General features: G+C 47.5%; 1 protein-coding gene across 1 annotated transcript in view; it reads left to right on the forward strand.

The window, feature by feature from the left end:
* Window positions 1-10,043, forward strand: part of wdr44 (WD repeat domain 44) — a 62,667-nt gene extending 52,624 nt beyond the window's left edge. The window contains exons 16-20 of the mRNA XM_078412635.1: window positions 1,800-1,901; window positions 1,989-2,104; window positions 5,687-5,814; window positions 7,891-8,016; window positions 9,908-10,043. Of these exons, the coding sequence (XP_078268761.1) occupies window positions 1,800-1,901; window positions 1,989-2,104; window positions 5,687-5,814; window positions 7,891-8,016; window positions 9,908-9,999 (564 nt within the window). The 3' untranslated portion in view covers window positions 10,000-10,043. The remainder of the gene's footprint in view (window positions 1-1,799; window positions 1,902-1,988; window positions 2,105-5,686; window positions 5,815-7,890; window positions 8,017-9,907) is intronic.
* Window positions 10,044-15,250: the final 5,207 nt, after the last annotated feature.

Consider the following 15,250-nt stretch of genomic DNA (forward strand, 5'->3'; position numbering starts at 1 on the left):
CAGGCAGCATCTGTGGAGAACATGGATAGGTGACGTTTCACAGAGTGCTGGAGTAACTCAGCGGGTCAGGCAGCATCTGTGGAGAACATGGATAGGTGACGTTTCACCGAGTGCTGGAGTAACTCAGTGGGTCAGGCAGCATCTGTGGAGAACATGGATAGGTGACGTTTCACAGAGTGCTGGAGTAACTCAGCGGGTCAGGCAGCATCTGTGGAGAACATGGATAGGTGACGTTTCACCGAGTGCTGGAGTAACTCAGTGGGTCAGGCAGCATCTGTGGAGAACATGTATAGCTGGTGTTTCGGGTCGGGACACATCAGAAATGCTTCAAACACCAGCCACTCAGGTTGCATTCTGTTGCACTGGAAACAGAAACTGGGCGCAAGATGCCCCATCTAAGCTCGTCCAACCTGCCTATGTTTGCCCATTCGGCATCTAAACCTTTCCTATCCATGCACCTGTCTAAACGTCATTTAAATGTTGTTTTAGTACCTGCCTCAACTACCTCCTCTGGCAGCTCGTTCCATATACCCGCCAAATTTGTGTGAAAAATCTGTTCCTCAGGTTCCTGTTAAATGTTTACCCTATCACCTTAAACCTATGTCCTCGAGTTGTCGATTCCCACGCAACCACCACTATCTTCACTCTCACACCTGCCGAGAACATCTCCTTTAAACTTTTCCCCTCTTCACTTAAAGCTATGTCCTCTCTTTGACATTGACACCCTGGGAGAAAGTTTCTGACTGTCTACACCTGGCATAATTTTACATCCATCTCTCAGGTCTGCACCCAACCTGCCACACTCCAGGGAAAACAATCCCAGTTTCTCCAACCTCTCCTTGACCTGATACCCTCCGATCCAGGCAGCATTCTGGCAGACGTCTTCCGCACCCTCTCCAAAGCCTCCACATCCTGAGGGGCTTCACTATATATTGTCATCGAGTGATACAGCATGGAAAGGGGCCCTTCGGCCCAACTTGCCCACACCGGCCAACATGTCCCAGCTACCCACCTAGTCCCACCTGCCGGCGTTTGAAATATTCCTTCAAACCTGTCCTATCCATGTACTTGTCTTACTGTTTCTTAAACGTTGGGATATTCCCAGCCTCAACTACCTCCTCTGGCACCTTGTTCCATACACCCACCACCCATTATGTAAAAAAGTTACCCCTCAGATTCCTATTAAATCTTTTCCCATTCACCTTAGGCCTCTGTCCTCTGGTCCTCGATTCACCTACTCTGGGCAGGAGACTCTGTGCATCTACCCGATCTATTCCTCTCACAATTTTATACTATCAGCCTCACAGTTTTGAGAAAATGGTTCTTTCTATTTACAAATAATTTCTGTCTCTATACAATGATTGAAATGCTACAGGCAACATAGAAACATTGAAAATAGGTGCAGGAGGGGGCAATTTGGCCCTTCGAGCCAGCACCGCCATTCATTGTGATCATGGCTGATCAACCACAATCAGTAACCCGTGCCTGCCTTCTCCCCATATCCCCTGATTCCACTAGCCCCTAGAGCTCTATCTAACTCTCTTTTAAATTCATCCAGTGAATTGGCCTCCACTACCCTCTGTGGCAGAGAATTCCACAAATTCACAATTCTCTGGGTGAAAAAGTTTCTTCTCACCTCAGTTTTAAATGGCCTCCCCTTTATTCTTAGACTGTGTGGCCCCTGGTTCTGGACTCCCCCAACATTGGGAACAATTTTCCTGCATTTGGCTTGTCCAGTCCTTTTATAATTTTATACGTCTCTATAAGAATCCTGACTTTTCGAACCCTTTGTTCCTCAGCACTTGAAATACCACACACAGATACATGTGCGCTCAACAAGAGGTAGAAACCGAGTTGGCAGGAAAATCACGGGCATCGAGCCCTTACCTGGTGAAAATAAGGTGCGTGCCACTTTGTTGGTGAGAAGAGCACAATGTCAGTTCTTGTTTCTCTTGTGCACTATTAGTAACTTGATCTCTCCAATTTAGATCCTTGTGACCTCCAATGATTCAAGAGTTCGCCTGTATGATCTTCGCGATTTATCCATTTCAATGAAATATAAAGGCTACATGAACAGCAGCAGCCAAATCAAAGCAAGCTTCAGGTGAGGAAGTGGGCTTCTCCATGGTTTACATTCCACAGAACTACCACCGTTGCAAAACTGTTCCAGTTCTAGCACGTACAACTCCCTCCAGCTTGAGAAAGCTAGGGTGAATGAATCTAACGATTAGTGATAGTAGTAAATTCCTCCGCTTTTTACAAGGTCTGTTAACATTGCAATTTGGGATCCAATTGCAATGAGCACTCTGAAGACAACTGTGTAGGAAGGAACTACAGATGCTAGTTTATGTGTGAAGAAGGGTCCCAATCCAAAACGCCACCTACTCTGTGAAACGTCACCTATCCGTGTTCTCCACAGATGCTGCCTGACCCACTGAGTTACTCCAGCACTCTGTGAAACGTCACCTATCCATGTTCTCCACAGATGCTGCCTGACCCGCTGAGTTACTCCAGCACTCTGTGAAACGTCACCTATCCATGTTCTCCACAGATGCTGCCTGACCCGCTGAGTTATTCCAGCACTCTGTGAAACGTCACCTATCCCTGTTCTCCACAGATGCTGCCTGACCCGCTGAGTTACTCCAGCACTCTGAAACGTCACCTATCCGTGTTCTCCACAGATGCTGCCTGACCCACTGAGTTACTCCAGCACTCTGTGAAACGTCACCTATCCATGTTCTCAACAGATGCGAGCGTTTACATTTTTGTCTCATCGCCAGCAAGTGGTTCACAATAATAAAACAATGACAACCTTGTTTTAAAACGGGATCGTTGGCATTGGAGCCCGGTTGTGTGTGGAAAGGACAGGAATTTCAAGCAGAGCCGGCTGCTTCGAAAACCTTGTGCATGTTCAATATTTTGTTTTTGAATTCAGTATTAATATGTATAAATGGTTGTGGGCATTGGACGTTGTCTCTGGAACTAATGCGCTACAATGTTGAGAACTGTGTTGGAAGGAACTGCAGATGCTGGTTTAAACCGAAGATAGACACAAAAAGCTGGAGTAACTCAGCGGGGCAGGCAGCATTGTCACCCATTCCTTCTCTCCAGAGATGCTGCCCGTCCCGCTGAGTTACTCCAGCTTTTTGTGAATAATGCTGAGAACTATATCCCTTTGCTCCTCTACCTATTGTACTTGAGCTTGATTTAATTGTATTTATGTATAGTATTTTCTGATGCGCCTGGATGAAAGCTGGAATTCAAAATGGTAAGCTAGTTAACCTACCACAAATCATTGACTACTGCCCCTAGCATTACTAAACCATAACCACTACAGTCTTTTATGTTCTTACCCTCATTTTCTAAATTCACCATGGCTACTTAACCACCCACACACCTCCTCCCCTCCCACCTACACCCCCCCCTACACCTCCCCCCCCCCCCCCCCCCCCACACACACAAACTAACCAACATGCCTTGTGTTCCTGTTTCAACTGAATGTTTCAGCTGCCTGTGTTCCACTTCCTGCAATGCTGTTCCAGGTTTACCTCGTCACCATTTCCTGGAAGACTCCATCATAATACCACTCATTAGTTCATAGGTGATAGGAGCAGAATTAGGCCATTCCCCCCATTGAGTCTACTCCGCTATTCAATCATGGCTGATCTATCTCTCCCTCCAAACCCCATTCTCCTGCCTTCTCCCCATAAACTCCGACACCCGTACTAATCAAGAATCTATGTATCTCTGCTTTAAATATATCCAGATGCCCTCCACAGCCGTCTGTGGCAATGACTTCCACAGATTCACCACCCTCTGACTAAAGAAATTCCTCCTCATCTCCTTCGTAAAGGAACGTCCTTTAATTCTGAGGCTGTGACCTTTGGTCCCAGACTCTCCCACTAGTGGAAACATCCTCTCCACATCCACTCTATCCAGGCCTTTCACTGTTCGGTAAGTTTCAAAAAGTTCTCCCTCAGTCTAAACTCCAGCGAGTACAGGCCCAGTGCCGACAAATGCTCATCATATGTTAACCCACTCATCCCTGGGATCATTCTTGTTAACCTCCTCTGGACCCTCTCCAGAGCCAGCACACTCCTTGGCACAGACTTTCAATCTCTTCATCAGCTTGACATTCTTTTTTCCCGATTCCTGTGTAAGTACTTTAGCAGGTTTATTTCCATGTTTAGGGTATTCGGTGCAGTCGGTTTATTACTGGTAGTTCAGCCATGACGTGTGTTTCCACGCTGCAAATTGGATATAACGCTGTTGATGAATTGGGGGGCACTATTTGTGTTACTCAGGCTTAATTTTTTATCACGCATTGGTGATTGGGAACTAGCGAAACAGTTAAATGTTACTTTGGAAATTGACAAGCAGAAAAAAAGCTGCCTTGCAAATAAAACAGTCAAGGTATATATGTAACCACCCTGCAGTGATCAGATACTGTTGTCTGTCTCCCAAGAGCCAGGTCAGTCCGCTTCACCACAGGAGGCCATTGAAATTGACAAGCAATCGCTCCTCTAGTTACTTGTACAATGATCAGAGATGGTCCTGGCATCATGTTCAGCAGAGACATTGCGGGCCGAAGGGCCTGTTTTTGTGCTGAGGTGTTGCATGTTCCATGATATTCCATAAAACAAAGTAACAAACCGCCTTTAATATTTTTTATCATTAATAAAAATAAACTTGTAGCATTAAAAAGACTTTTATGTTGAATATCCTGCAGGGCAATCAGCAAAGTTATTGCTTGTCTGAAATTCCCTCGCCCCGGACCACCTTCTCTGCACTGGCACAATTGATTCTTCAATGCAATTTTCTCCAACACGAGGATCCCTAGGAATGCAGCTGCCGTGCAGCAGCAGACTGTTTGTACCTTATGGGATGCATTGTTATTTTGATGCACCGCCTTAGAATAAGAACGTTGTCAGATCAGGATAGTTCTTGCGTATTGGAGAGTATTGCCAGGTTGGGAGCTGTCATTTGGAGTGCACAGGATGGTGTTGGTAAATCTGTCTCAGGCACTTGCAGCTCGCCTGCTTATATACTTGTACCTGGACGCTTGTCTCTTAAGATGCAGTTAGTTCAGTGGCATGGGAAATAGACACAAAGTGCTGGAGTAACTCAGCGGGTCAGGCAGCGCCTCTGGAGAAAAGGAATAAGTGATGTTTTGGCCGAGGCCCTGCTTCAGACATGCAAATGGTTCTACATCAGATCCAGTGATGTTCCTGAAACTGACTCAGGGCAGCTTCTTCCCCTCTGTTATCAGGCTTCTGAATGGCCCTTCCATTGGCTAGGGTACAAGGGGACTGTTCGATTCACCTCTACCCCATTGGGCTACAATGCTGAGAACTACAGATAGACACAAAATGCTGGAGTAACTCAGCGGGTCAGGCAGCATCTCTGGAGAGAAGGAAAAGGTGACGTTTCGGGTCGAGACCCTTCTTCAGACTCCAGACTCCAGTCTGAAGAAGGGTCTCAACCCAAAACATCACCCATTCCTTCTCTCCCGAGATGCCGCCTGACCCACTGAGTTACTCCAGCATTTTGTGTTTACTTTCGATTTTAACCAGCATCTGCAGTTTTTTTCCTACACAATGCTTTCACTTAACGTCACCTTAATGATTTTGTAGTCTTCCTTGGAATTTAGAGCGTTTTTACACACTTTGTGATCTTTATTTTTCAGTCATGATTACACGTATATTATGAGTGGATCAGAAGATAGTTACTTTTATATTTGGAGCACTTACCATGATGTCAGCAAGTTTACGTCAGTACGAAGAGATCGCAATGACTTCTGGGAAGGAATTAAAGGTATCTTCATTTGTTAAAATCACAATCTCTTAAAAATTCCATGCAACAAACTAGTGTAGCTCTCCGTAAAATGTTAAAGTGCAGGCTTTTATTCTCAAATATTTACAACGGATTAAAGTTATTTCTCAATTAGATGGAAAAATAATAGGAAAAATAATTTTAAAATCCCTCTTGCAGCTGACAACAGTGAATCAGTTTCACTTTCACAGCCTTGCAATTGCAAATAATTACGGGTTTCTCTTGACTTTTTTAGTTTTCAAATGCAATTATTTCAACAATTTCAAATGGTTTGAAGCAATACTTGATATATTTTATGTGGTTCTGCTGCCACCACTTTGAGCTGCAGTCTATCACTCAGTGCTCAATCACATCTCTTCTGGGGGCCTTTTCTGCCCATTTAGTCTGGTCGAACCTTTACCTCCTGTTACTGGCCTTTTATTATAGGAAAGATGTCGACAAAATGGAGAGGGTACAGAGGAGATTTACTAGAATGTTGCCTGGGTTTCAGCACTTAAGCTACAGAGAGAGGTTGAACAGGTTGGGTCTTTATTCTTTGGAGCGTAGAAGGTTGAGGGGGGACTTGATAGAGGTTTTTAAATTTTTGAGAGGGACGGACAGAGTTGACGTGGGTAGGCTTTTCCCTTTGAGAGTGGGGAAGATTCCAACAAGGGGACATAGCTTCAGAATTGAGGGACAAAAGTTTAGGGGTAACATGAGGGGTAACTTCTTTACTCAGAGGGTGGTGGCTGTATGGAATGGGCTTCCGGTGGAAGTGGTGGAGGCTGGCTCGATTTTATTATTTAAGAGTAAATTGGATAGGTATATGGATAAGGGGATTAGAGGGTTATGGTCTGAGTGCAGGTAGATGAGACTAGGTCAGAGAGAGTGGTCGGCGTGGACTGGAAGGGCCGAACGGGCCTGTTTCCGTGCATTCCCCCAAGGCTGTGCTGGTTAGCAGACACAAGGAACTACAGATGCTGGAAGATTGAGCAAACAAAAAAAGTGCTGGAGTAACTCAGCGGGCCAGGCAGCGTCTTTGGAGATGGGTGCGTGACCTTTCTTCAGCCTGATCTTCTCCTGACCTGAAACGTCACCTATCCATGTTCTCCACAGAAGCTGCCTGACCCGCTGAGTTACTCCAGCACTCTGTGAAACGTCACCTATCCATGTTCTCCACAGATGCTGCCTGACCCGCTGAGTTACTCCAGCACTCTGTGAAACGTCACCTATCCATGTTCTCCACAGATGCTGCCTGACCCGCTGAGTTACTCCAGCACTCTGTGAAACGTCACCTATCCATGTTCTCCACAGATGCTGCCTGACCCACTGAGTTACTCCAGCACTGTGTGTGCTATTAGCTAAGGTGTACCCTTGTCTCTTTTTACAACTTCAGTTGTTATACTGCATAACATCTTTGCTCTCCTGCTTGTGTTATTCCGTTACACCTATATCTTCTTGCAAGTCAACCTGATTTAAATGTTTCCAGCGTTATTGTGTTTTGTTTGTGTTCCAGTCATGGCAGTGTTTCACGTTTTGCCTTCACTGTATTCCCCTGCTCTCACTCAATATCGGTCATCTCACCTTTACCTCTGAGGTCCTAATAGTTTGTCCAGTAACACCGCCTAGTGATGATAACAATCGCTCAGACGTCAGCCTAGCCTGGCGCAAACACATCTTGACATAGAAACATAGAAAATAGGTACAAGGAGTAGGCCATTCGGCCCTTCGAGCCTGCACCGCCATTCAATATGATCATGGCTGATCATCCAGCTCAGTAACCTGTATCTGCCTTCTCTCCATACCCCCTGATCCCTTTAGCCACAAGGGCCACATCTAGCTCCCTCTTAAATATAGCCAATGAACTGGCCTCAACTACCTTCTGTGGCAGAGAATTCCACAGACTCACCACTCTCTGTGAAGAAATGTTTTCTCATCTCGGTCCTAAAAGACTTCCCCCTTACCCTTAAGCTGTGACCCCTGGTTCTGGACTCCCCCAACATCGTGTCAAATCTCTGCTGCTGTATCTGTGAATGTTGACCTTCCGCCTGGAGTTCACTGTGTGTTTCTCTTGTCCAGCCCATAATGCAGTTGTAACTTCAGCAATCTTTGCACCAAATCCAAGCCTGATGCAGTCCGATAGCCCTCAGGCAGAAAAAGCAGAGGGCGATGGCTTAAGTATTAATACAGATAATATACCTTCTGGTAAGTAATCACTCTCTTGTTAGTATGCAGTCGGAATTGCTTTGACTGATAACATACATGTGCTCTCTCTTTGTGCACTAGTTTATTGATTCTCAATGCCACTTTGTGGATGTTTAGTGCGAATGTCATGTGCGTGTGCTGCTGACTCATGCTTACGTTTGCAGGTGTGCAGGTTGTTTGAATGGTTTTGTTTCGTTTCGAGATACAGTGCAGAAACAGGCCCTTTGGCCCACTAAGTCCGAGTCGACCAGTGATCCCCACACACTTACATATCATACACACACTAGGGACAATTTATAATTTTACCAAAGCCAATTAGCCTACTAATCTGGGAGTGTAGGAGGAAACCAGAGCACCCGGAGGAAACCCACGCAGGTCACGGGGAGAACGTGCAAACTCCGTCCAGACAGTGCCCTTAGTCAGGATGGAATTGGGTTTTGGCGCTGTGCCACCGTGTGGCTCTACCGCTGTGCCACCGTGTGGCTCTACCGCTGTGCCACCGTGTGGCTCTACCGCTGTGCCACCGTGTGGCTCTACCGCTGTGCCACCGTGCCGCCCTGAATGGTGTTCCATTCCTTTTGCCATTGACTTTGTTCGCCAGTGCATCTGATGTCTACCGGATGTCGTCTTCACAGCGGCACTGAAGGAGGTGACATCGTACAACAGTTTGAAACACTTTTTGTACGGTGCTTTTAATGCAGAAAGTACTCCCATGGTATTGAGGCGATGGAGAGATTAGAAATGTAAAGAGCAGAGTTGGCACAAAGTGATGAGTGGACAGGCTGCTGAGTTTGGCTGTGGGCAGCAGGTACAGTGTGGGCAGGAGAGGAGTGCGATGGTCAGAGTGGAGGATTCAGCAATAATGGTCGCGGTACAGCCGGACTATCTGCAGCTGAACCTCTCTGGCAAAATGGGAAATGCATCCACAGAGCTGAGCTAGTCTGAGGAAGAGTTCCATCCCAAAACGTCACCTATCCATGTTCCCCAGGGATGCTGCCTGACCCACTGAGTTACTCCAGCACTCTGTGATACGTCACCTATCCATGTTCTCCACAGATGCTGCCTGACCCGCTGAGTTACTCCAGCACTCTGTGAAACGTCACCTATCCATGTTCCCCACAGATGCTGCCTGACCCGCTGAGTTACTCCAGCACTCTGTGAAACGTCACCTATCCATGTTCCCCAGGGATTCTGCCTGACCCACTGAGTTACTCCAGCACTCTGTGAAACGTCACCTATCCATGTTCTCCACAGATGCTGCCTGACCCACTGAGTTACTCCAGCACTCTGTGATACGTCACCTATCCATGTTCCCCAGGGATTCTGCCTGACCCACTGAGTTACTCCAGCACTCTCTTCCTTTTTGCAAACCTTGTTTCTACAAGAAAGCTGCACATATCTTTAAAGAGCAAAAAAAAAAATGCTGAAGTAACTCAGCGGGTCAGGCAGCATTTAAAGTGATGGCACACTGGCACAGCGGTAGAGTTGCTGCCTCACGGAGCAGAGACCCAGGTTCCATCCTGACTACAGGTGCTGTCTGTCTGGTGTTTGCGTGTTCTGCCCGTGACCCCGTGAGTTTTCTCCAAGTGCTCCGGTTTTCTCCCAAACTCTGAAGACGTACAGGTTTGTAGGTTAATTGCCTTTGGTACATTTGTAATTTGTCCCTTGTGTGTGTAGGATAAAGCTAGTGTACAGGGTGACCACTGGTCGGTGCGGACGCGGTGGGCCAAAGGGCCTGTTTTCAAGCTGTATCTCTAAAGTCTGAAGTTAAAGAGCACCTTTGTGCATGTGTAGTGATCAGGTGATGGTACAACAGCTGATATTTGTTCCAGGTATCTCTGCTTCCATGCAGAGTACTGTGCAATCTCTCACCACCTTCTCCCTTGTGCAGGTGCATTGAAAGCGGACATCACGGAAGTATTATTATCAGCCGACTTCACCGGCGCCATCAAAGTCTTCATGAATAATAAGAAGAAGAACTAACTTCTCCTTGGCTTGGTATTGGTATTAAACTCTGGAATATTGTGTTCAATTTCAAACTCTTGGCTTGTTAATTAGATGAGTGCAGAAAGTGGGACATTGCAGTAAGCAGCTCTGCCACTACTCTGACCCTCGGTAGTTAGCGTGGAGTTGGCTTGGTGGAGGAGATGTGTCGCGGTGGCAAGTTGCTGGTTAGAGAGTAGGAATCTCCAGAGAGACTTGTAAATACCTTTACATACAGGACTTGTTAGGAAGGCTGAGTTCCTAATTGTCCACACCCAGTAGTGTTTGTGTTTAGGGTTTGTGTGTCTGTGCAAGTTCTGGTCTGGGAATTGGGCCTTCAGTCTTCAGCTTCAAAGAATAGAAATGCATTCCTAAGGTCATAGTGCGCCTTGGACGCTGGTTTAACCATAGCTCTGGTGGAATTGTGCAAAGTGTGCTGAGAACAAATTACTTTACTCATGAATGCTGTGTAATGAAGTTCAGTTTAGTTTGTGGCTGAACGCGTTCAACGGAAAGTATTAAGTGTATGCTGTTCACTAGAAATAGGTGTTCTGTTTTAAAACTGATGCCAAGTTAAAAGTCATCACTGTGGAAAGTAACTTTAGTTCCGTGGTTGCATCCACGGGGGGGGGGGGGGTGGGGGAACAACTTGTTATGAAACGGGAAATGAAAAGAATGCAAAGACACCGACAGCCCAGTCACGCCTCCTCCACGCTGCGTTCCCCAGTCACACGCCTCCTTCACGCTGCGTTCCCCAGTCACGCCTCCTTCACGTTACGTTCCCCAGTCACGCCTCCTCCACGCTGCGTTCCCCAGTCACACGCCTCCTTCACGCTGCGTTCCCCAGTCACGCCTCTTCACGCTGCGTTCCCCAGTCACGCCTCCTCCACGCTGCGTTCCCCAGTCACGCCTCCTCCACACTGCGTTCTCCAGTCACGCCTCTTCACGCTGCGTTCCCCAGTCACACGCCTCCTTCACGTTACGTTCCCCAGTCACGCCTCCTTCACGCTGCGTTCCCCAGTCACACGCCTCCTTCACGCGACGTTCCCCAGTCACGCCTCCTCACGTTACGTTCCCCAGTCACACGCCTCCTTCATGTTACGTTCCCCAGTCACGCCTCCTTCACGCTGCGTTCCCCAGTCACACGCCTCCTTCACGCTACGTTCCCCAGTCACGCCTCCTTCACATGGTGTTCCCCAGTCACGCCTCCTTCACGTTACGTTCCCCAGTCACGCCTCCTTCACGTTGTGTTCCCCAGTCACGCCTCTTCACGTTACGTTCCCCAGTCACGCCTCCTTCACGTTACGTTCCCGTCACACGCCTCCTTCACGCTGCGTTCCCCAGTCACACGCCTCCTTCACGTTACGTTCCCCAGTCACGCCTCCTTCACATGGTGTTCCCCAGTCACGCCTCTTCACGTTACGTTCCCGTCACACGCCTCCTTCACGTTACGTTCCCCAGTCACGCCTCCGTCACGCTGCGTTCCCTAGTCACGCCTCCGTCACGCTACGTTCCCTAGTCACGCCTCCTTCACGCTGCGTTCCCCAGTCACGCCTCCTTCATGTTACGTTCCCCAATCACGCCTCCGTCATGCTGCGTTCCCCAGTCATGCCTCTTCACGCTACATTCCCCAGTCACGCCTCCTGCACGTTACGTTCCCCAGTCACGCCTCCTTCACGCTGTGTTCCTGTTCTACTTCACTCTTCTGCACCGCCTCACGTTCCTGTGTTGACGGCAGATTTTATTTTATTGGAATTGGGCAGAATGAAATGTCTGGCCAACCGGTTACTGCGTTGTGTTAAATTGGGAGAATTTATGTTCAGTGTGTACAAAAGAATGTCTTGAAATTTAATTTTTTGCAGAGGAGAAAATGTATCATTGCAACACGTGGCTCTTGAAGGGAAAAGCCAGTGTACATACCAATGAAATAACATTTCTGGGTTGCTGCAGTTGGCAAATGTTATTGATGGTGTCCAGGTTTGAAGTAACATGTGTGAATAAAGGATGCTCCAGCAAACTGGTTTTGCCTTTCATTGTGCTGTCAATTGGAACGATACAGCGTGGAAGCAGGCCCTTTGGCCCACCGAGCCCAGTCTGGCAATCACGCACCCGTATGCACTGGTTCCATGTTATCCCACTTCCACATCCTCTCCCAAAACACTTGGAGCAAGTTACAGAAGCCAATTACAAAGCTACATGTTTTTGGGATGTGGGAGGAACCCGGAGAAAACGCACGCACGCGCACACACACGCACGCACACACGCGGTCACAGAAAGAACTTGCAAACTCCACACAGCTCCCAAGGTCAGGATCGACCCCAGGTCTCTGGCACCGTGAGGCAGCAGCTTTACCTCTGTGCTGCCCCAATATCACACGGGATTTGTGAAACCCACCTGCCATTTTAAAAAAATTATTATAGAGATACGGGGATCGCTGGGCGGCACGGACTTGGAGGGCCGAAAAGGCCTGTTTCCAGCTGTATATATATGATATATGATATGATATGACAGCGCGGAAACAGGCCCTTTTAGCCCACCGGGTCCGTGCCGACCAGTGATATCCCCAATGTCCACTAGGGACAATTTATTTTCACACATTTACCCAGTCAATTAACCTACAAACCCTTACGTCTTTGGAGTGTGGGAGGAAACCGAAGATCTCGGAGAAAACCCACGCAGGTCACGGGGAGAACGTACAAACTCTGTACAGACAGCACCCGTAGTCAGGATGGAACCCGGGTCTCCGGCGCTGCATTCGCTGTAAGGCAGCAACTCTACCGCTGCGCCACCGTGCCGATTTAATCAAAAGCCCCAATTTTTCTCAGTATAAGATGAGAATGCAGTGCCGTTTTATGATGCACTACCTGTCCCATCCACTGTGTGGGGGGAGAGACCGTGGGCTGGTACGGACTGGAACCTTTACATTGCAACCTCACGACTGCAACAACAGAGATCTTACTGCAGCTCACCAGGCTCTGTAATTAACACAATCACTCAACAAATAGATGTAGAAAAGTGCAGCACACGAACAGTCCAAGGTTCCCGATGTCTGTGCCAAACGTGAGCACCATTTCCTGACTAATGTGGATTCCCTTCAGTTCCTCTCTCCCACTAGATCCTCGGTCCCCTACTATTTCTGGGAGATTGGTTCTGTCTTCACTTAGGAAGACACAAACAAAGCATTCGTTTAACTGTTCGGCCATTTCCTTGTTTCCCATTATAAATTCGCCTGTCTCTGATTGTGGGGGACCTACATTTGTCTTCACTAATCTTTTCCGTTTTACATATCTAAAGAAGATTTTACAGTCAGTTTTTATATTTCCCGCAAGCTTTCTTTCATGCTCTTTTTTCCCCCTCTTAATTAACCCCTTTGTCCTCCTCTGTTGAGTTCTAAATTTCTCCCAGTCCTCCGGTTTGCTGCTTCCAACACATATTATTTTTGTTTATTGTCACGTCTACCGAGGTACAGTGAAAAGCTTTTTATTGCATTCTATCCAGTCAGCGGAAGGACTATACATGATTACAATCAAGCCGTCCACAGTGTACAGATCAGGATAAAGGGTTAACGTTTAGTGTAAGATTAAGTCCAGTACATTTTTAAAGGATGACACAGGGCACTCTAAATAGTAACACCGGTAATGTAATTAAAACATTTATACAATTAGGTGAAGTTACATATTATTCACATGGGTCCCGTGACTGCAGTTGCTGCCAGGCAGATCATCACTAGGCTGTACACAAGTACGTCAGACTGTACCAACACGGGTCGGGGCGATCAAGCCCCTGCATCGAGGGGATCTCAGCTCCCCCGCACCGGGCGATCGGACCCCGGGTCGGGGCTGGTCGAACCTCCTGCGACTTTGGAGCTTCCCGACATCAGTCTCTACCCGAGACTGCGAGCTCCTCAATGTTAAAATCTGCAAGCTGCAGTTGGAGCATCGATCCCAGGCATGGGATTGCAGGCTCCGATGGTAGGTTCACGGCCCTGCAGTGGGGTTCAAAGTCAGTCTCGAGCAAGGCCGCCAGCTCCATGATGTTAGGCTGCAGAGTGACCGGAGATACAATAGACAATAGGTGCAGGAGTAGGCCATTCAATGTGATCATGGCTGATCATTCACAATCAGTACCCCGTTCCTGCCTTCTCCCCAAACCCCCAGACGCTGCTATCTTTAAGAGCTCTATCTAGCTCTCTCTTGAATGCATTCAGAGAATTGACCTCCACTGCCCTCTGAGGCAGAGAATTCCACAGATTCACAACTCTCTGAGTGAAAAGGTTTTTCCTCATCTCCGTTCTAAATGGTCTACCCCTTACTCTTAAACTGTGGCCCCTGGTTCTGGACTCCCCCAACATTGGGAACATGTTTCCTGTATCTAGCGTGTCCAATCCCTTAATAATCTTATACGTTTCAATAAGATCCCCTCTCATCCTTCTAAGGTCCCCTCTCATCCTTCTAACATCCATCCTAAGAATCCCCCTTCATCCCAGTCGCTCCAGTCTTTCAACATACGACAGTCCCGCCATTCCGGGAATTAATCTCGTGAACCTACGCTGCACGCCCTCAATAGCAAGAATGTCCTTCCTCAAATACGATCCGGAAAACAATCGCATCTCCGGCAAGGTAAGAGATTGAAATAAGTTTCCCCCGACCCCCTCCCTCACCCCCCACATAAAACAAACCAGAGAACATTAACACAAACGTTTAAAACACACTAAAAATAACAAAAAAGACGAAAAGACAGACAGGTGGCGAGGCTGCCATCGCTGGCGGCGCCACCCGGGGTTTTTGCCGTCAGCGGTGGGTGTTTTCAAGAGAGAGTTAGATTTAGCTCTTGGGGCTAACGGAATCAAGGGATATGGGGAGAAAGCAGGAACGGGGTACTGATATAAGATGATCAGCCGTGATCATATTGAATGGCGGTGCTAGCTCCAAGGGCCTACTCCTGTACCTAATTGTCCATGTTTCTAATCGCAGGTGCTGGTTTAAATCGAAGGTAGATACAAAATGCTGGTGTAACTCAGCAGAACAGGCAGCATCTCTGGAGGGAAGGAATGGGTGATGTTTTGATTGCTACCATTCTTCAGACGAAATTAAACAATCAATAAACATTCTGAACAATTGAACTGAGTCCCATTAAGTTAGCCTTCCTGATTTACTGTCAGTGTGATCTCCCTTGTTGGAGTGTTGGACTTGTTGGAGTCATCTGGGTTATGGAGAGCCCCATCTCTGAGTGGGGTATACGTATGTGGAGA

The sequence above is a fragment of the Rhinoraja longicauda genome, chromosome 15 (assembly GCF_053455715.1).
Source record: "Rhinoraja longicauda isolate Sanriku21f chromosome 15, sRhiLon1.1, whole genome shotgun sequence".
NCBI lineage: Eukaryota > Metazoa > Chordata > Chondrichthyes > Rajiformes > Arhynchobatidae > Rhinoraja > Rhinoraja longicauda.